At 53.4% G+C, this 20,349-nt stretch overlaps 1 protein-coding gene across 3 annotated transcripts in view; it reads left to right on the plus strand.

Moving 5' to 3' along the window:
* FBLN1 (fibulin 1) overlaps positions 1 to 20,349 on the plus strand; it is a 91,117-nt gene that overhangs the window by 5,828 nt on the left and 64,940 nt on the right. For all 3 annotated transcript variants that reach the window (XM_064368215.1, XM_064368217.1, XM_064368216.1), the window contains exons 2-5: positions 6,456 to 6,561; positions 13,950 to 14,085; positions 16,557 to 16,719; positions 19,961 to 20,020. In XM_064368215.1, the coding sequence (XP_064224285.1) occupies positions 6,456 to 6,561; positions 13,950 to 14,085; positions 16,557 to 16,719; positions 19,961 to 20,020 (465 nt within the window). The remainder of the gene's footprint in view (positions 1 to 6,455; positions 6,562 to 13,949; positions 14,086 to 16,556; positions 16,720 to 19,960; positions 20,021 to 20,349) is intronic.

Consider the following 20,349-nt stretch of genomic DNA (forward strand, 5'->3'; position numbering starts at 1 on the left):
GGCTGGATCCCTGCTGGCTCCCCAGGCTTGGAGGGGCAGGGCGCACTCTCGCGGTTGGGCGGAGTCTTGCGCAGTCCTGTTTGGTTGGAACTTTCCGTCAGGGTCTCTGTGGTTGACCTCTCGTTGCATTTCAGGCTTTTCGGTTTCTCAGTTCTGAACACCAGTGGGGCCACTCCAAGTCTTTGCTGTAGCTTTAGATAATGCTATGGGGCAGATGAGTGGAGCAGGGGCATGAGCCTTTTGGGTGGTGAGTCCAGAAGGCACACGGGACAAAGCATCAAGCTCCCGTTCACTTTCAAATCTGACGCCCTCAGCTGCCTCTGAGTTTTTGAGCTTGAGCAGAGGAAACCGAGGAAATTGAGGCTGGCTTCTGATCACATGCCTTCTCTTCATCCCCAGCTATTCACGGAGCTTTGCCAACTTTTCAAATATCCTCATTTGCCGGATGAGGATATTAAAATAAAACACACAGAAACCCAATCAATCACCATCTCATATCATCACCACTTCATAGAGGTAGGGGACATTTTAATGCACCAAATTTTGGAAGGACACAGTCTCCTAATAAAAGACAGCATTGTAGGTAGAATCGGGCCGGCTTTGTGGAGGTCCCTGGGTCCTGCTTTACTTTCACCCTATTTTGTTGCAATCTGGTAGAAATTGTGTCAGAGCAATGCCCGTACACAGGGTGGGATTTGGGGAGCCTGCTCTTAACTGCAGGCCAAATCCTCCATTCAGTTTATAGATGAAGAAACTGAGGCCCAGACAAGGGTCCAGGTGGGAAAACTCTCAACTGTGAGATCAGAAGCAGACTCCAGGCCTCTGGGTTCCCCAGTTCCTGGTCTCCCCAGCACCCCAGTCTCCCCACTGTGGCAGTCTGCACGGCAGCAATCTGGATATTAAGATGCTAGTGGCTCACAGGCTGCCGGGAACGAGATCAGGCGTTGCCCAAAGCTTCTGCGATGTTCACAGCTAGCAGGCTGACATTCTAGAAGCTTCCACTCAAGGAGTGGCACAGAATCTCTCTGAGTATCTGTAGTTTTAGAGCACAGGGCCATATCCTTCCCAGGCATCCCAGGGCATGGTCCCTGTGGGCCATGTGACCTGAGTTTCTCTGTGTGCCTTGGAACATGGGGCATGCTGCTGGTCTGCCCCATAATCTGTATGGAGGTTTAACGCACCTGGAAAAAATTTAGTTTTAGCAGCTGTCCCAGGCAACATGGTATCTGAGGCCTGTGAACTGAGCCATCCATCTGCACCAATTACGCCGGCTGGCATGCCTCTCTCCTGAAAAGAGGTGGTGGACATGGTGGCATGGTGGCCATGGGGCGCCATGTCATTCTGGAGGAGTGTGTGGTTCCTTTGAAAAAGAATGTTCTCCCAAGCCTGGTGCAATAACTTTTTTCCTTTTGTTTAGTTTTGAAGATTGTGTTTTTTTCCTGTGGTCAGGGTGCTGATGTAAGCACTTTTCCTGGATTATCTCATCGATCTTCCCCCATGGTTTTTTGTTTTTTGGTGTTTTTTTGAGACAGTCTTGGTCTGTCACCAGGCTGGAGTGCAGTAGTGTGATCTTGGCTCACTGCAACCTCTGCCTCCTGGGTTCAAGCAATTCTCTCACCTCAGCCTCATGACTAGCTGGGATTTCAGGTACCCACCACCATGCTCGGCTAATTTTTGTATTTTTAGTAGAGATGGGGTTTCACCATGTTGGCCAGGCTGGTCTTGAACTCCTGGCCTGAAGTGATCTGCCTGCCTTGGCCTTCCAAAGTGCTGGGATTATAGGTGTGAGCCACAGCGCCTGGCCTCTTCCCCCATTTTTACAGATGAAGGAAATGAGGCTTCCTGAGGCTTAGTAAGAGAAGGAGCCAGATTCAAGGCTGAGCAGTTTGAACCCACAGTGTTGCCTTCCCTGGGAGAGAAGATTCCAGGTCCCTGGAGGCCCTGCTTCTCTCTTGAGCCCCCATAGCCCAGTGATGGGGTGTCGAGTTACCAGCGAGTGCCTGTTTGGCTTGGGTGGGTGTCCAGTGTGGGACTGGTAATTTTTGGATCTCAGAGCAGCGCACAGCTGCTGGTGGCCGGGGATAGAAGAAGCAGTCATGGCTTCAGTTGGTCCATGTTACCTTCCTGACTCACAGTGTTCCAGGCCCGCCCGGATGCCCTAGGGTTTGTGTACAAATGGCCTTGATTTCTACCCTTCTCAAGGTGTCATGGTGGGTCTGACTGATTAGGCAGTTGGTTGGATGCTGTCGACCCCTGCAGAACTCTCAGTACCCATGTGGCATGGAGTTGGCGTGGGGGATCTATTAGCCCGAGTCTCCTGTTTGCCCCCGCTCCAGCCTGGCCGAGGGTCCTGGGCAGGCACCAAGAAGGCACCATGTCGGGTAGGACTTGATGAGCAGGTGTGTAGGACAGTGAGGTGGGAGGTGCCTCTGTGGGCCTCAGATGGTCCCCTGCCTGTGTGATGGGGCAGTGAAGCTCAGGATGCCCCGTGTTTGGATATCTACAGGTGACCCCATCCCCAGGTAAATGAGCAACTGGAAGAGCCTACAGGGGTACAGGCGGCACAGCCAGGGTGGGGCTGGACCCAAGGCCCTTCTGCACCCCATCTTCCCTCCTTCACAGGACACACAGGGAGCTCTGAGCCTCAGGGTGTTTTTTTGTTTTTAGTTTTTTGGTTTGTTTTGAGACAGGGTCTTCCCTTTCCCCCAGGCTGGAGCGCAGTGGTGCAGTCATGGCCCACTGCAACCTTGAACCCCTGGGCTCAAGCGATCCTCCCACCTCTGCCTTCCAAAATGCTGGGATCATAGGCTTGGGATGCCATGCCTGGCCTTTTTTTGCTGTTCTTTTAAAGTTGTTAAGTCATGTTTATTTTGGTTACAAAGTTACAATCTATTTTCTACGGAACATTTTAAGTCTCATTTGAAGTCTCAGCTTGCCATGCAAACCATTGCATACGCTGTCAAACTGCTGTACGGAACATTGTGAAATGCAATGTAAATTAATTTGCTTGACACTGTTGGGATTACTGCATGAAAACAACATTGATTGAAGAAGGCAAGTAAGTCAATGGACAAACGTCAGATGGCCATCTTTCCTAAGGCAGGATGTGACAGGATGGCCAACAAACACTAAATTATTTTGCTTTAAAAAGGTACTTTTTATTGTGGTGAAATATGCATCACATAGGATTTGCCATTTTAACCATTGCCTTTTTGTCTTTTTTTTGAGATGGAGCCTCACTGTGTTGCCCAGGCTGGAGTGCAGTGGCGCGATCTCGGCTCACCGCAACCTCTGCCTCCCGGGTTCAAGCAATTTTCCTGCCCTCAGCCTCCTGAGTAGCTGGGACTACAGGCGAGCGCCACCATGCCCAGCTAATTTTTTGTAGTTTTAGTAGAGACGGGGTTTCACTGTGTTAGCCAGGATTGTCTTGATCTCCTGACCTTGTGATCCACCCACCTTGGTCCCTGAAGTGCTGGGACTACAGGCATGAGACACCACGCCCGGCCCCTCATTTCTTCAGAGCAACAATGAGTTAATCCCCTTCAATTGTTTAATCCTCCAGCCACTGTTGACGGAGAGCTTTCTGTGTGCTTGGAACTTTATAAACTTCATCCCTCTTCTCAGCAACCCTGGGAAGATAGTGCAGGCCCCGTTTTCCCACGGGGGAAGCTGTGGTTCAGAGAGGCGATGTCACCTGCCCAGGGTCACAGAGCAAAAAAACTGCTGGAGCTGGGACTGGAACCCACGGCTGTTTGGCTCCAAAGCTGACACTCTTTCTACTCAGCTCCATAGCTGCCACCCGCTGGGTGGATACAAGGACAGGAGACAGACCGTGCCCTCACAACGTTTGTGGCTATCAGGGTAAGGCAGGCAGGCAGGGCATTGGAGGATGGGGAGACACGCGCCAGGCACGGGAGGTGATGTGGGAGCAGAAGGACACCCGGACCATTTGGGGTGGGCAGGCATGCGGCCAGAAGAGAGTGACGGGGCAGGCACAGGAGGTGGGCTAGGACAGGAGATGGGCTGCGGAAGACGTGAGGGTGAAACTGCAGATGGGGGACTGAATAGGCCTGACTGGAGAAGGGGTGAAGGGGGCGTGGGGACAGAGATGGGAACCGGGCTTGGCTGCACGGGGAGAGCAGCGTCACTGTCAGGCCACATGGCCAGATCACATCGTGTTCATCCAGGAGTGCGCCACAGCCGTGTCTCATCTGTAACAGATAAGGCTTGGCTTGGTCAATGCTTTTCTTAATGAATTCGAGCAAGAATGAACGAATGAATGGGAACGTTCAAGGTTATCCCCATGATAACGGGGCTGTCACTTCTGATGACTTCTACTTTGGTGCCGGAGGCTTACAACTCCAGACAATCTGACGTGAGCTCCGGCTCCTGGTGAATCTCACGTCCACCCAACAGCATCGTTGGGGAACGTGGAGAGGGGACAGCTGAGGTGGTGGATGGGCTGAGTGGTCAGGCCACTGGAAACTGGTGGGCTTTGTGTGGGACAGACCTTCACTATTACCGACGCGACTGCAGGACTCCTGCCACCCTGGGGGAGCTGGGTGAGAGTAAGAAGGGTGGGTCTACCTTGCACTGCAGAAAGCAGCTCTGAATTCTCTGGAAGCCCCAGGGAAAAGGGAAAGCCCCAGAGTTGACACTGGGGGACACAGTTCTAGGTGAGACCCCTCCTTCTGGCCACGTGGAATGGCCTGGCTGAGCCCCAGCTCATTTGTGCACTGACCCTACCCATTCTGGAATGTTTCTGGAAGTTTCTCCTCCTCCCTTGCTGAGAATGGGTTGGGGCATCTGAAGGTGGCATATTCTAGACGTGCTTACAGTGGCTGATGACCAGTAGGGTGGTTTAGAGAGGCACTGCCTCACCCAGCAGACAGTAACCTCACTCTGGGCCACCCTGCGGGCCCAGACCGGAAGAAGAATGCATTCAGGCAGAGCAGCCACAGTTGTGTGTGGGGAATGCTGCCAAGCCCCATGGGATTTACCCTCTAGGGATTGGAAAGCCATTAGGAAGGAAACGTGGGGCTTCTTGAAGCCCAGTTTTGTAATGTCCTGCCGAGAGGTGACCCTCTGCTCAGAGGCTGAGGCTGTCGGTGCTAATGCTTTCTGGCATGTGACTCCCTTAGACTGAGAGCCAAGTATGTGGGCACCTGGCACCCGGCTGCTCCTTCCTTCAGGTACCATGGGGTCGTCTCCCTCTGTGAGCTGTGGGGCTGGGGGGTGCCCATTGGGGCTGTAGCCTGGGCTGGGTCATGGGGCACAAGGGCCTGTGTGCCCAGCTCATTCGGGCTGTGGCCTGGCTGTGAGGGCGTGGGCCGGCTGCTTGGCGCCTGACCTTTTCATCTGCTCTTTTTGTGAGTGAGAGAACGTGGCCAGGCTGCCACTACTCCCGAACCAGTGCTCCCTGCCCTCCCAGTTCTGTCCTCACCGGTCTTCTCACAGGTCCCCGTCTGTGGCAAGTCAAGGGCAGAAACCATCACCAGCCTCGGTTTCCTCATCTGTAGCTTGAGGCCCATGTCCCCACTCCCACCCTAAGATGAAAGGAGAAAACACAGTCGTGGGTTACAGAAGCTGGTCTAGAAATGTTGGATTTCAGGCCGGGCATGGTGGCTCACACCTGTAATCCCAGTACTTTGGGAGGCCAAAGCGGGCAGATCTCCGAAGTTCAGGAGTTCGAAACCGGCCTGGCCAATATGGTGAAACCCCATTTCTACTAAAAATGCAAAAAATTAGCCAGGCATGGTGGTGGGCGCCTGTAATCCCAGCTACTCGGGAGGCTGAGGCAGGAGAACCACTTGAATCTGGGAGGTGGAGGTTACATTGAGCTGAGATCACACCACTGCACTCCAGCCTGGGTGACGGAGAGAGACTCTGTCTCAAAAGAAAAAAAAAAAAAGTTGATATTTTTTCCTTTTTATTTGCCTCAGCTCTTTGCATTTTGAATCTCTCCCTGTCTGCAGTCTCTCCTCTGGAAAGAGTCAGGTCGGTTGTTCCTGGCCCTGCCTTGCCTGCTGGCAGGACTGACTGGCGGTGTGGACGTGCCTCTGTCAGCGGGGCCTGTCTTTCTTGACCACTGGACTGTGAAGGCAGGGACCCCATCTGGACAGGGACTGCGTCAGCATCTCCAGCTTGTGGCTGGATCTTGGGGGCTGAGCTGCAACCCCGTCCAAGTTGGATTCAGAAGGGGATTCAGCCGGGGAAGGATTCAGGCCTTTCTAGGAAGGAGTAGGGTGTGGGCTCCCAGGCTTCCACCTGGGACCTGGTGCTGTTTTCAGTACTGGTTTGCAGAGTGACTAAAGGATGTGTCCCCTGCCCTTTCAGACCAGCCTGATGCTGTAGTCAAGATAGAAGGATGTGCGTGTCCTGGTGGTGCACCTGGGAGGGGCCCTCCGCTCCTTGGGTGGCGAGCTCCCTCTCAGCTTGTTGTCTTCCCTGCACAGTGGACGCGGATGTCCTCATGGAGGCTTGCTGTGCGGATGGAAACCGGATGGCCACTCATCAGAAGGACTGCTCGCTGCCATATGCCTCGGAATCCAAAGAATGCAGGTACATTTGCCAGTGGCCACTGTTTCACTGGAACAGTGTTCCTTTAGAGGGAAGCAGGGGAGGAAGGGACGATGTGTGCCAGACCTCTCGGGAGAGGCTAGACACTCAGGCCCGGATCCGTCCAGGCTGCGGGTGCTGCAGTGGGTGACTCCTGCCTCCCTCGTGGCACAGGGCCTTGGCCAACCCTTCCTGTGCCACTGTGATTGTCAGGGTATCTGTCTCCTTCACTGGGAGCAAGAAGATGTGGGCTCGTGGCTGCTCTGCCACAGCTGGGCAGCTGTGGACAAGTCAGTTTCTTCTTTAAAAAAAGGGGGGCCCGGGCATGGTGGCTCACACCTGTAATCCTAGCACTTTGGGAAGCAGAGGTGGCCAGATCAGGAAGTCAGGACTTTGAGACCAGCCTGACCAACATGGTGAAACTAAAAAGATACACAATCTCTACTAAAAAGATACCAAAAATTAGCCAGGCATGGTGGCTCATGCCTGTAATCCCAGCTACTTGGGAAGCTGAGGCAGGAGAATCGCTTGAACCCTGGAGGTGGAGGTTGCAGTGAGCTGAGATCGTGCCATTACACTCCAGCCTGGGCAACAGGGCGAGACTCTATCTCAAAAATAATAAGGGGAGGGGGACAGTTGTTGGGGAGCACAGGAGATCATGTGACTAAAGTGCCTTGCGAATGGAAACACAGACCACCTATATATCCCAGAAATGCCCATGAGCCGGGCACAGAGTGAAGTGTTTCACCAGCCAGTTTTTCACCTTGTGCAGTAGCCCACATCTGGATCTACTGTTTTTATTCTTCTCTCCCTACATTGACTCAAGATCTCTGAAAATTCTGAGACTATATAAGCTTAGAATAAATGATGAGAGGCTGGGTGTGGTGGCTCATGCCTGTAATCCCAGCACTTTGGGAGGCCGAGGCAGGTATATCACCCGAGGTCAGAAGTTCAAGACCAGCCTGGCCAACATGGTGAAACCCCATCTCTAGTAAAAATACCAAAAAAAAAATTAGCCATGCATGTTGGTGCACACCTGTAATCCCAGCTACTTGGGAGGCTGAGGCAGGCAAATTGCTTGAACCTGGGAGGTGGAGGTTGCAGTGAGCCGAGATTGCACCATTGCACTCGAGCCTGGGCAATAAGAGCGAAATTCTGTCTCAAGAAAAAAAAAAAAGAATAAATGATGAGATTAGGTCATGCTGATCATCATCATAAAAATAATAGTGAAGGCTGGGCACGGTGGCTCACACCTGTAATCCCAGCACTTTGGGAGGGCGAGGCGGATGGATCACAAGATCAGATGTTCAAGACCAGCCTGGCCAAGATGGTGAAACCCTGTCTCTACTAAAAATACAAAAATTAGCCGGGTGTGGTGGCAAGTGCCTGTAATCCCAGCTACTCAGAGACTGAGGCAGAGAATTGCTTAAACGCGGAAGATGGAGATTGCAGTGAGCCGAGGTTGCGCCTCTGCACTCCAGCCTGGGCCACAGAGTGAGACCCCATCCCCCAATAATAATAGTGAAAGCCCCAGCAAGCTCTTATGGAGCACCTACTTTACGTGGAGCCTTTGATGTATGTTATCTCATTGAACCTTGTCATGAGCCCCATTTGATAGAACAGGAGACCGGGCTTTTCCTGGTTGTCCAGCTGGTAAGCAGTGAGGTGAGGATCTGAACTCGTAGCACATGTCTGGGAGGCGAGGGTGTGGAAGCATCCAGCATTTGCCATCCATTTGTTTTGTCTGCCTGAAGTCCGAGTCGAAGCGGCTGTGGCGCGTGGAGCCAGGGGCATGGGGTGGAGAGCTGTCATGGGAAGAATGCGCAGGGACAGCTCACCCGGCTCACCCACCTCCTCCCAGAGATTCGCATTTGTGCTGGGGTGTGCACGGGTTGCTGCCTTCCAGCAGTGATGAAGGACATAGATCCTGGTGGAGGAAATTCTTGAAAAGTCAAAAGCATTCTAGACCAAACAAAGGAAAACAGGAAGCTTGCACAGTTTGAATTGACTAGGAGACCATGCAGTCAGGATTTATGGGGCATCTGATGAGTGGGAGCCCTGATCCTGGCTTGTGGCGGGTTCAGGAAATGCTGGAAGTGTCAGAGGGGCCGCCGACAGTTCTGCAGTGAGGCTGTGGGTGATCAGTGCCAAGCATTTGGTGTACCGTCTGCATGGACAGCAGCCAGCCTGGCCCCAGGAAGGACAAGGGCTGGGGAGGTGGACCAACCTGGTTGGGTTTCTGGCTGGATGACCTGAGCCAGCTCAAAGGCACCATGATACCTCCTTTTCAGGGCTGTTATAACGATCAGAGATTGGCTGGGCGAGTTCTAATTGCAGCACTTTGGGAGACCAAAGTGGGTGGATCACCTGAGGCCAGGAGTTCAAGACCAGCCTGGCCAACATGGGGAAACCCCGTCTCTACTAAAAATACAAAATTAGCCAGGTGTGGGGGCTGGCGCTTGTAGTCCCAGCTACTGGGGAGGCTGAGGCAGGGGAATCACTTGAACCTGGGAGGCGGAGGTTGCAGTGAGTCGAGATTGAGATACTGTACTCTAGTCTGGGCAACAGAGCAAGTCTCTGTTTCAAAAAAAACAAAAAAGATAGCTCCAAAATTTGTCAAAGACATTGGTGAGAAGTCAGTAGTGACTAAAATCCTTATTCACAAGCAAGACCCAGAGAGCCACTGAATCTGTGGCCTCGGTTTCTCTGTCTGCACATGGAGGGGTTACACTGGCTGATGCCTCACGTTCTTTTATTTCAGTAGGTATTAATAATAGTGGCTCCCTGTTATGGGCTAAATTGTGTCTTCCCAAAATCCATCTGGTGAAGTCCTAACCCCCAGTATCTCGGAATGTGACTCTATTTGGAGACAGGGACTTTAAACAGGTGATACGGTTAAATGAGGTCATTCGGGCAGACTCTAATCCACTTTGAGGAAGAGGCGAGGACACAGACACACACACAGGGAAGGCTGACTGGGGACACAGGGAGAAGAGGGCATCTGCAGGCTCAGGAGTAGGGCCGCAGAAGGAACCCACTGCCCTCTGAGACCCACCCAGAGAGGGAGTTCCTTCTCTCTTTATGGGAAGTGTGGGTGCAAGTCCAGACTCTCCTGTGGCTCTCGACTTGTTTCTGGTGGTGCTTGCTTCATCACGAGGGGCCTTGGGAAATTCTGGCTAGGTATCACGAGTTTCCATATGACAGTATCCCTGGAACATGTGGTTCAATGCCCGGGACACCACTCAAAGGTCCCCAGATACAAGTGACTGGCCACTTGTGTCACTTAGGCCCCAAGAGGCCCATTGACTCATCCCAGTGGGCACACAGGCCAGAGGCCACATACCTGTCCTACGTGCTTCTCAAGTGAGCCACTGAGCCGCCCAGCTCTGCTCTGTCACTGTCCTGTGGTCCCAGGTGCTGTCTGCTGCCCTCCAACCATTCCTGCGGGCTTCCCCTTTATCCTGTTCTCATTGGCCATGCAGTCTGCACCAATCAGAGGCTGAGCCTGGGCTCCAGCTCACAGTGAGATGGAGCCCATGTAAACGTGCAGCAGGCAGGCTGTAGGGTCTTTGTGTGAGCAGGACCCCGCCCCAGCTTTCCCAGTCTGTAGAGGTCAGAGCTCCTGTCTGGGTGAGGCAAGGACTGCAGGTGGGGGGTGTGGCCAGCAGCACAGTGATGCTAATGAAGGGACTTTCTAATGAGTTTTGTACAGATTATCATTTTTAATGAAGGCAGGGAAGGGATAGGGTAGATCAGAAATCAAATCTGATTTACAAGAATCCTCTTAATAGTGATATTTAAAAGATGTAAGGAAACAAGGATCACTGACCACCTGGTTTGTCTGTTCTGCTAGCCAGTTATTTTTTCTTTCTTTTCTTTTTTTGAGACAGAGTCTCGCTCTGTTCCCGAGGCTGGAGTGCAGTGGCGCAATCTCAGCTGCTGCAACCTCCACCTTCCGGGTTCTAGTGATTCTCTTGCCTCAGCCTCCCGAGTAGCTGGGATTACAGGCGAACTCCACCACGCCTTGGTAGAGATGGGGTTTCACTAAGTTGGGCAGGCTGGTTTCGAACCCCTGGCCTCAAGTGATCTGACACCTTGGCCTCCCAAAGTCCTGGGATTATAGACATGAGCCACTGTGCCCAGCCGAGTTCTCTTCTTTTGAATTGGCATTCTGTGAGGCTCACCAGCTGAAGTAAAATCAGTTTTTGTTCATTCAACAAATCTTTATTAGTTCTTGATGCTCAGGAAGAGGCAGGATGAAAGCCATGGGCAGGCGAGCCCAGGCCAGCTGTCCTGTGCAGAAGTTGAGGGTGTGAGGCCCTGAGGGTCCCTCGGGGCCCAAAGGAGGGGGCGTCAGCTCCCCCAGTGGATGAGAGGCTCAGAGAGGACTGCAGGGAGAGTCCGACCTCTCTGCAACCGTGGGCTGTAGCCAGGCAGGGTTTAAGCAGCCTGCAGCTTTAACAAGGACACTTTCGGGGTGGTCAGGAGACGGCAGCTTTGATGTTTTCCCATCATATATCATCTTGACTCCAGGTCTACACCAAGGCCCGACATTCCTTGGGATCCGGATCTAAATCCACCAAAACCTTGGCTTAGATTAAACCCACGTGCCCTTCAGCGTCTTTTGGAGGAATTTGGACACATGCAGTGTCCCTAGCTGACATTTTCCAGCCCAGCACCTCTCTGACCCCTTCTTTATTTTGCAAATCTCACTGAGGGCCTGCTGGGTGCCAGGCTGCATTCTGGTGAGTGGGGATACATCGATGAACGGAATACGCGAAGTCCCCTGGCCTCGCGGAGGTGGCATTCTACAGGGGATGCAGAATGTAGAGAAGTAATAAGTCAGTCTGATGGTTTGTAGGAAGACAGGGTGAGCCGTGTGGGAAACAGGGAGGGATGGGGCTTCTGCTCATGATGGGTTTACAATTTTAGACAGAGCTCTGGGGATGGCCTCACTGTGCCAGGACCTGAAGGGGGCAAGGGAGTGGGGAGTATGGAAAGTAGGAAGAGCATCCTAGGCCGAGGGAACAGTCAGAGAGAGAGCCCAGAGGAGAGGGTGTGCAGGCGCTGGGTGGCACAGCAGGGGAGCCGGGGTGGCTGGACTGGGGTGAGCGAGGGCCAGTCCCCATAGAGGCTCAGGGGGTGGGGTTGAGCCTGAGGCAGCTGGACACCCAGCAGTGCCTGGGATGCTAGCTTGCTTCCACCTTTAGGGTGTTGTAAATAATACTGCTGTGAGGCTGGGCGAGGTGGCTCACACCTATAATCCCAGCACTTTGGGAGGCGGAGGCAGGTGGATCACTTGAGGCCAGGAGTTTGAGACCATCCTGGCCAACATGGCGAAATCCTGTCTCTACTAAAAATGCAAAAAATTAGCTGGGCCTGGTGGCGGGCACCTGTAACCCCAGCCACTCGTGAGGCTGAGGCAGGAGAATCTCTTGAACCCAGGAATCAGAGGTTGCAGTGAGCCCAGATCACACCATTGCACTCCAGCCTGCGTGACCGAGCAAGACTCCGTCTCAAAAAAAAAACACCACAAAAAACTGCTGTGAACATGGGTGTGCAATATCTGTTTGAGTCCTTGCTTTCAGTTCTTTGGCTGTACCCAGAAGTGGGATTGCTGGGCCCTGTGGTTTTTCCGTGTTTAATTTTGTGAGAAGCTGCGCTTTGAGGCAGCTGCACCTTTTCCATTCCCACCAGCGATGCACGCGGGTTCCAGCTTCTCCACATCCTCACTAACACTTGCGATTTTCTGGCCAGCCAGTGTTTTTTGAATGGATGCACACATGTCTGGTGGTTGTCTCTGGCAGTTTCGTGAAATGCCTGTCATTTGCAAATCCACCGAAAGCATGCATGAAATGTGCGCTAGCTCAGCTCGGTAATTCCATCCCGGAGCCTGGAGGCAGTTCAGACAAACAGGCTGCTGGGCGCAGACATCCGGCCCCAGGGAAGGTTGGGGAAGGTACGTCCGGCCCCCCAGGAAAGGTTGCCCGAAGGTGCCTCCGTCCCCCCACCCCCAAGGTTGGGGGAAGGTGCGTCCGGCCCCCTGGGGAAGGTTGGGGGAAGGTGCGTCCGGCCCCCCAGGAAAGGTTGCGGGAATGTGCGCCCGGCCCCCTGGGGATGGTTGCAGGAAGGTGCGTCCGGCCCCCTGGGGAAGCTTGGGGGAAGGTACGCGGGCGGCTGCCATTTCTGTGCAGAGGCGGCCTGGCTGTCAGTGCCAAGAGGCTGGGGAGGCCCCCACCCTCTCTCCTGGAGGCATGGGTTGGGCGGCTCTTCCTGCCCTTGCTGGCTTTAGCCGGAGCTGGGGTGACTTTGGGTCTGGTCGGGGGCCACCTGTGACACGCTCCTCTCCTGCTCATTGCCTTTGGAGCCTGCCCATGCCAGCCTCTAGCTGTCACAACCTCATGGTTGTGTCGGAGGAGCTGATTTTGGCAGGTCGAGGCCCCCCTGCTACACAAGCTCCGGGTTTTTGAGGACCTCTCACCAGAGCCCTGGCAGGGCTGGGAGGCGTGGGCCGTGCCACTGGATGCCATCACAGCAACCATGGGACTCTCAGAAGCTGTTTGCTCTGAGCCTGAAGCCGGGATGAGTGCTGAGAAGAGCTCTGAAAGGTCGGGCCCAGAGTGAGCCCCCAGCCGCTTTTTGTTTTTCAAATCCTCAGGAACATTCTGCGGGTGAGGCCCAGTACTCAGAGGAGTGATAGCCACTCTGGTGGCAAAACTGGGGCTCCTGACTCTGGCTCCAGACACCACTCTGCATTCAGTCTTTCTTTTTTTTAAAAAAAAAAAAAAAAAAAAAAAAGAGGCCGGGTGCGGTGGCTCAAGCCTGTAATCCTAACACTTTGGGAGGCCAAGGTGGGCGGATGACCTGAGGTCAGGAGTTTGAGACCAGCCTGGCCAACATGGTGAAACCCCATCTCTACAAAAATACAAAAATTAGCTGAGTGTGGTGGTGTGTGCCTGTAGTCCCAGCTACTCTGGAGGCTGAGGCAGGAGAATTGCCTCAACTTGGGAGGTGGAGGTTGCGGTGAGCCAAGATCGCACCACTGCACTCCAGCCTGGGCCACAGAGACTCCATCTCAACAAAGAAAGAAAGAAACAGGGTCTCACCAGGTTTGCTGCCCAGGCTGGTCTCAAACCCCTGAGTCAAGGGGTCTTCCCACCTCATCCTTCCAACGTGCTGGCATTACAGGCGTGACCCACTTCGCCCAGCCAAGCCTTTCTAACTAAACGCTAATTGAACCCCTTCTGTATGCCGTGCACTATGTGTTTCTCTCTGTGTCTGTGGGAGCAGGGAAGGGGAGGCTCAAAGGTGAGAGCGCCCCATCCCCAAGGACCTCGTGCCCCGGGCCCCCTGCCCACAGAGCCTTGGCCCAGCCCACCCCTCGCCCACAGGATGGTGCAGGAGCAGTGCTGCCACAGCCAGCTGGAGGAGCTGCACTGTGCCACGGGCATCAGTCTGGCCAATGAACAGGACCACTGTGCCACATCCCACGGTGACAACACCAGCCTGGAGGCCATGTTTGTGAAGGTAAGAGCCAAAGACCATATGGGTTGCTGCCTGTCCCTGCTAGTCAGCAGACCCGGGCCCTCCCAGCTGAGTGGCACTGTCCGTCAGCGCTCCCCGCCCCAGGCTGCCTTTCCTTGTGAGCAGTGGGGGTTCCTGGGCCAGGAGGAAGGTGGAAAACCCCAGTATTTTTCCTCCTCCCCTGTGGTCATAAATCCCAGAGGACATCTGGGGCCAAGCCTTCTGTGGGGAGGGGGGGTGAGGTGAGCTGGCCTTGCCCTGAGGATTGCCTGTCTCCAGGCTTTAGGCAGACGCAGAAGTCAAAGCAGGGCTCATCTTGGGCTTTCAGAATCTTCTCAGTTCAGGATAGGCATCCTCACCCTACCCAGGAGGCTCCCAAGCTTCCCTACCCACAGATCAGTCAGGGTCCAGAGCTAAGAATGGGCCCTCACTAAGTCCCCTAAGATATGACCTCTATAACCACTCTAGAAGAGGAAACTGAGCTTCAGAGAGGCCCACCCTCCAAAATGGCCTCTCTAAAGTCCTGTCGGACCCAGAGGTGGTCCTGCCCTGAAGGTAAGCTGTGAATAAATGGCATGATCCTTTCCCCTGAGTGCTTCTGGGACGCTGTGTGCTGGCAGGTTACAGAACCTCCATGGCCATGGAAGGGCTGTGTCTTTGCAAGAGGTGGAAAGGTGCCTGATAGCATTCCCGGTCTGAACACTGCCAACAGACCCAAGGTGTCCAGGCCATCCCTCCCTTACCACCGCCCAGGGAGGAAAGCAAGCCCGGCCAGGAGGAGCTTGGGCCTGGAGGAGCTCGGGTTGGGAAGCTGGGTGTTCTGCTGGAGGCGCCAGATGACGAAAATGCATTCCATGGAAGAAGCCTCCCATTCCCAGTTAGGAAGGTGATGGAGTCATTTTAAGAAGCAAGAATCTGAATGAAATCTGGATTCCAGGACGGGGTGTGAGGGCTCCTTTGTGGGGATTCTCCACATAGATTGGGATGTGGAGGGATGCCATGTGGAGGAATTAAGGTTCCTGAGCCCCCTCCCCACCTTGGCCCGGGTAAGCTTTCACGGGGGGTTGGGGGGGGGAATTCTGGCCCAGGAGGTTGCTGGGTGGGGTGAGGGTGGGGTGGCCTGGTCAAGCAGTGCCTGGGAACCAGGACCTTGGGCATCTAATGACTGCCCCCCCCCCATGCAAGGCTGGGCCTTGCAGATGCCGTCTGTCTGGCACACAGCTGTGCCCATGTCCCCAGGCTTGAGAGGTGTGGAAAAAGCAGAGAACATTCTAGCAGGAGTGGGAACAGATCACTTTGGCAGATGAGCAATTTGTGTTTCCGGGAAGGATTACTCACACCCTAAAAGATGGACAAGGTAACTGCCGCTCCCTACGCTTTCTGGCAGCAGAGGGCGTAGAATAAGCAGTCTGGAAGACCCATCAGCGCCACAGAACCGAGGCAAAGCCACACCTCCCGGCTCCTGCTGGGGACTGTTTGGAAAGTTCTGTGCCCCTCTTAGGATAACCATTTAATAAAGACTGAGCAGGGCTTTTCATGTGTCAGGGCAGATGTTGCCTCAGAGACTCAGATGTGAGGCTGCAGGGACTTGGAGGTAACTATTGGGACCTGGGTCCAGGTGACAGACAGCGACCCTGTCCTTTGACCTTGCTTGATGACTTGTCTTGAAGTCCCTGTGCTTTCAAATGCACGGTGCAATTCCTGCTGCTGGAACCCCCCTAACTCAAAAAGGGAGAGGCAAGGCGCAACATGTCGTTCTTCTGGGCATGGTAGGGCAATCTCAGACCACGCAAAACGAACAGACCTTTGGAGCTTGCGCATGATGCTATGAGAAGCTCCCTCTTCCTGGAGGTGTGAGAGCAGAGCCAGGTGGTCACTGGGCAGGGCAGGGATGTTGAGGCGGGCAATCCCATGTCGGGGTAGGGAGGGGAGGTGGAGGCCAGGCCCTTTAAGTTTCCTTTAAAAACTGGGACCTAGCCGGGCGCGGTGACTCACGCCTGTAATCCCAACACTTTGGGAGGCCTAGGTGGGTGGATCACAAGATCAAAAGATCGAGACCATCCTGGTCAACATGGTGAAACCCCATCTCTAAAACTACAAAAAATTAGCTGGGCATGGTGGCGCGTGCCTGTAATCCCAGCTACTCGGGATGCTGAGGCAGGAGAATTGCCTGAACCCAGGAGGCGGAGGTTGCGGTGAGCCGAGATCACACCATTGCACTCCAGCCTGGGTAACGAGTGAAACTCGGTCTCAAAAAAAAAAACAAAAACTGGGACCTAGATGGTTTAGGGTGGGGGATGGGTTTGCTTTGCTATTTCCTGCGGCTGTTTAGAAGTGGTATCTAAGCCAGACATGAGTCATCACTCTCCAGGTTGTGTGGACAAGGGGCTGAGAGGCAATCCCCTGAGGCCTCTTGGGCCCCACTGGGCTGTCTGCCCCGCTCCTCCATCTGGAGTCCCCACTTGTGTTTGCAGAGGTGCTGCCATTGCTGTCTGCTGGGGAGGGCGGCCCAGGCCCAGGGCCAGAGCTGCGAGTACAGCCTCATGGTCGGCTACCAGTGTGGACAGGTCTTCCGGGCGTGCTGCGTCAAGAGCCAGGAGTCCACAGACTTGGACGTCAGGGGCCTCCAAGAAATGGGTAATTTTTTCCCTTCCTTCCCTTGTGGGCAGTGTATTAAGGTTCTCCAGGATGTGTATATAGAAGGAGAGTGGAGAGCGAGCAATTTTAAGGACTTGGCTCACGTGATCGTGGAAGCTGGCAGGTCCAAAATCTGCAGGGCAGGCCGGCAGGCTGGAGCTCCAGGGAAGAAGGGACATTGTAGCTGAAGTTCAAAGGCCGTGTGCTGGCAGAACACCGCCTTCCCCGGGGGAGGGCAGTCTTTTTTCTCTTAAGGCCTTCAGCTGATTGGGTGAGGCCCACCCACGTTGTGGAAGATGATCTGCTTTTCTCGGTCTCAACAGACTTACATACTAATCTCTTTTCTTTTTTTGTTTTTTGAGACCGAGTCTCGCTCTGGCACCCAGGCTGGAGTGCAGTGCAGTGGTGTGATCTCAGCTCACTGCAACCTCTGCCTCCCGGGTTCAAGTGATTCTTGTGCCTCAGCCTCCCGAGTAGCTGGGATTCCAGGTGTGCACCACCATGCCCGGCTAATTTTTGTATTTTTAGTAGAGATGGGGTTTCACCATGTTGGCCAGGCTGGTCTCGAACTCCTGACCTCAGGCGATCGACCCACCTCGGCCTCCCAAAGTGCTGGATTACAGGCATGAGCCACCCAGCCTGGCCAATATTAATCTCTAAAAAATAGCTTCACAGCAACATTCAGGCTAGTGTACTAAATATTAGGGTACCGTAGCGCAACCAAATTAACACTTAAACCATTACAGGTAACATGAGCATCCACATCACCATTGCCTTAACTCAGCACGGACTGACTCTGGTTTTCAGAGCCATTTGTGTTTGTGACCTCATCTGAGAGCCACTGTCCTGGAGTGACACTGAGTGCTTGGAGTTTGGGATCGGACAAATCCGTGCTCCGTCCCAGTCCTAACGTGTACCTTGGTTCCCTCATCTGTGAAGTGGGGATAGTTGCAGTCCTATTTCATCAGGTTGCTGGGAGGATGGAGTGGGAGATTGGGTGTCAAGTGTTGGGTGCAGCACCCGACCCCGTAAGCATCTGCCCTCACCGTCTCCCCTTGTCCCTTCAGCCACCCGGGGCAGCGTAGGTAGTTGGCCTTGCTCTCACGTCGTGGGTACAGGTCTGATGCTCAAGATCACATGGCTGACACGTGGAGGAGGGAGACCCTGGCCTTCCACCTCCTGGCCAGTGCCCTCCATCTGGAGATGATGACGTATGTGACGTATGGGGAGCGGCTAGGGGCCATTGCTCATCAATAACTGGCTTTGCTCTGTCAAATCACAGATACTTACTCAGCAAAGGGGTGTGTGACCCCAACAGCAGCTTCAAGAGCACTCTCAGCTGTGTGCCTCCCAGTTCTGCGTCCTCACCCTGCTTTTCTCCAAAGGCTTGGGGCATGATTCTGTTACAGGGTTCAGGAGAGACTTTGTGGCTGTCTAGTAGTCTCTTACACGTATGCCATGGTTTCTTGTGCTGTAACGGAATTAACCTGGAAGAAGGCAGGACTCTGCCAGGGCCAAACTTGCTGTGTGGGTTTCGGCCTGTTCTCTCCTCTCTCTGAGCTTTGTCCCCACTCTCTTAAAAAATAAGAAGGCACAAGCTGGGCACGGTGGCTCACGCCTGTAATCCCAGCACTTTGGGAGGCTGAGGTGGGTGGATCACCTGAGGTCACGGGTTCGAGACCAGCCTGGCCAACATGGGGAAATCCTGTCTCTACTAAAAATACAAAAATTAACCAGGCATGGTGGCAGGTACCTGTAATCCCAGCTCCTCGGGAGGCTGAGGCAGGAGAATTACTTGAACTTGGGAGGTGGTGGAGGTTGCAGTGAGCCGAGATTGTGCCATTGCATTCCAGCCTGGGCAACAGAATGAGACTCCATCTCAAAAATAAATAAAATAAAATAAAATAAAATAGAGGCGGGAGGTGCCAGAAGGGGCGAAAGGGAAGAACTCACAGACCTGTACTCCCTAAGTCAAGTTGATGGCTGTAGGGTCCCAGGTCACACAGGGGACCTGGTCACCCGGGACCCATCTTTCACTTCCTGTTCTTAGTTTTTCAAGTCCAGGGCTCCATGGATGCCACTGAGATGATTTCACATGTCACAGTCTTCAAGAGGGGTTGGGGCAACATTCTGCCTCCCTCCTTGGCTTTTGAAATCAGAGATGACATTTTCACTTTAAACAAACCCAAACTATTCATGCTGGTGGAGGATTTCTCCTATGTCTCGGGGGAGGATTTTCACTGATTTATGTCTGCAGCGTGAGCAATCTCTGGGCTTTTCTGCAGCTCCAGATGTTTGTTTTATCTCTCCAGATGTTTCATCTCTCCTGTCTTTTATCTGCTTCTATCCTTGCTCCAGACTTTCCCTTGCATGCTCCCTCCTCTGGGAGGCTTCCTGTCTTCACAGCTGCACTTTCCTCCACTGCTGCCTGTGCCATGGACCCGCTGTGTTTCCTGGGGGCCATGCAGAAGGACCCCAGACCAGTGCTGGCCTGCCACAAATAAGTACAGAAACGGAGAGTGACCTTTACAAACACACAAGAGCGTTTGACAGAATCAGTCAGGAGACACAAGTTTTTACCGTGTGCATTGGTTTAGACTCGGAGGGCGTGTCTTGGTCATTAGCAAGGCTGTGACTGCATTTGCTGTGATGGTCGAGCAGTTTGGACCGTGGGACAGCACCAGCCTGAAGTCAGTGATTATAGGCCTTTGTGTCTGTGCTCTTTCTGTTATAATTGATCCTTTTTTTTTTTTTTGAAATGGAGTCTCACGCTTGTCACCCAGGATGGAGTGCAATGGCATGATCTTGGCTCACTGCAACTTCCACCTCCCGGGTTCAAGCAATTCTCCTGCTTCAGCTTTCCAAGTACCTGAGATTATAGGCACATGCCACCACACCCAGCTAATTTTTGTATTTTTAGTAGAGGCAGGGTTTCACCATGTTGGCCAGGATGGTCTCAACCTCCTGACCTCAGGTGATCGCCTGCCTCAGCCTCCCAAAGTGCTGGGCTTATAGGCATGAGCAACATGCCCGGCCTATAACTGATTAGATTAATTACACATCTACAAGTGTAATTGTATCGTAAAAAGGATACAGTTAACACTTAGCTGTTTATATAAGATGTTCAAATGGGTGTTGCTGTCTGATAGTGACAAGAAGGAAGAATGTTGGGAGTTTCTTCTAAGATAAGATGGGACACTGTGTCTGGATCAATGTCTGACTTGGTCTTTTTCCCCCTTAGATAAGATTATTGAGGTTGAGGAGGAACAAGAGGACCCATACCTGAATGACCGCTGCCGAGGTGAGACTTGGGTATCTCCCATGAGCCGTTTGTTGGTAGTTAAACAAACCCCAAGGGGCCAGCAGGGTGGCTCAGGCCTGTAATCCTAGAACTTTAGGAAGCCAAGGCAGGAGGATCCCTTGAGCCCAGGAGGTTGAGGCTGCAGTGAGCTATGACTGTACCTCTGCACTCCAGCTGGGCGACAGAGCTAGATCCTGTCTAAAAAAACAAACAAACCAAAACAAAACCAGGGAAACTGAATGCTGATCTCATTGGAAGTCGGACCCCAGGTTTTGCTCTGGTTTACCCTGGAAAGTGTCCTTTGGCTGGGAGCCAGCTGGGAGCCACTT

Source organism: Aotus nancymaae, unplaced genomic scaffold, assembly GCF_030222135.1.
Source record: "Aotus nancymaae isolate 86718 unplaced genomic scaffold, 86718_ANA_hifiasm-v0.15.2.pri h1tg000076l, whole genome shotgun sequence".
In the NCBI taxonomy this organism is placed as follows: Eukaryota; Metazoa; Chordata; class Mammalia; order Primates; family Aotidae; genus Aotus; species Aotus nancymaae.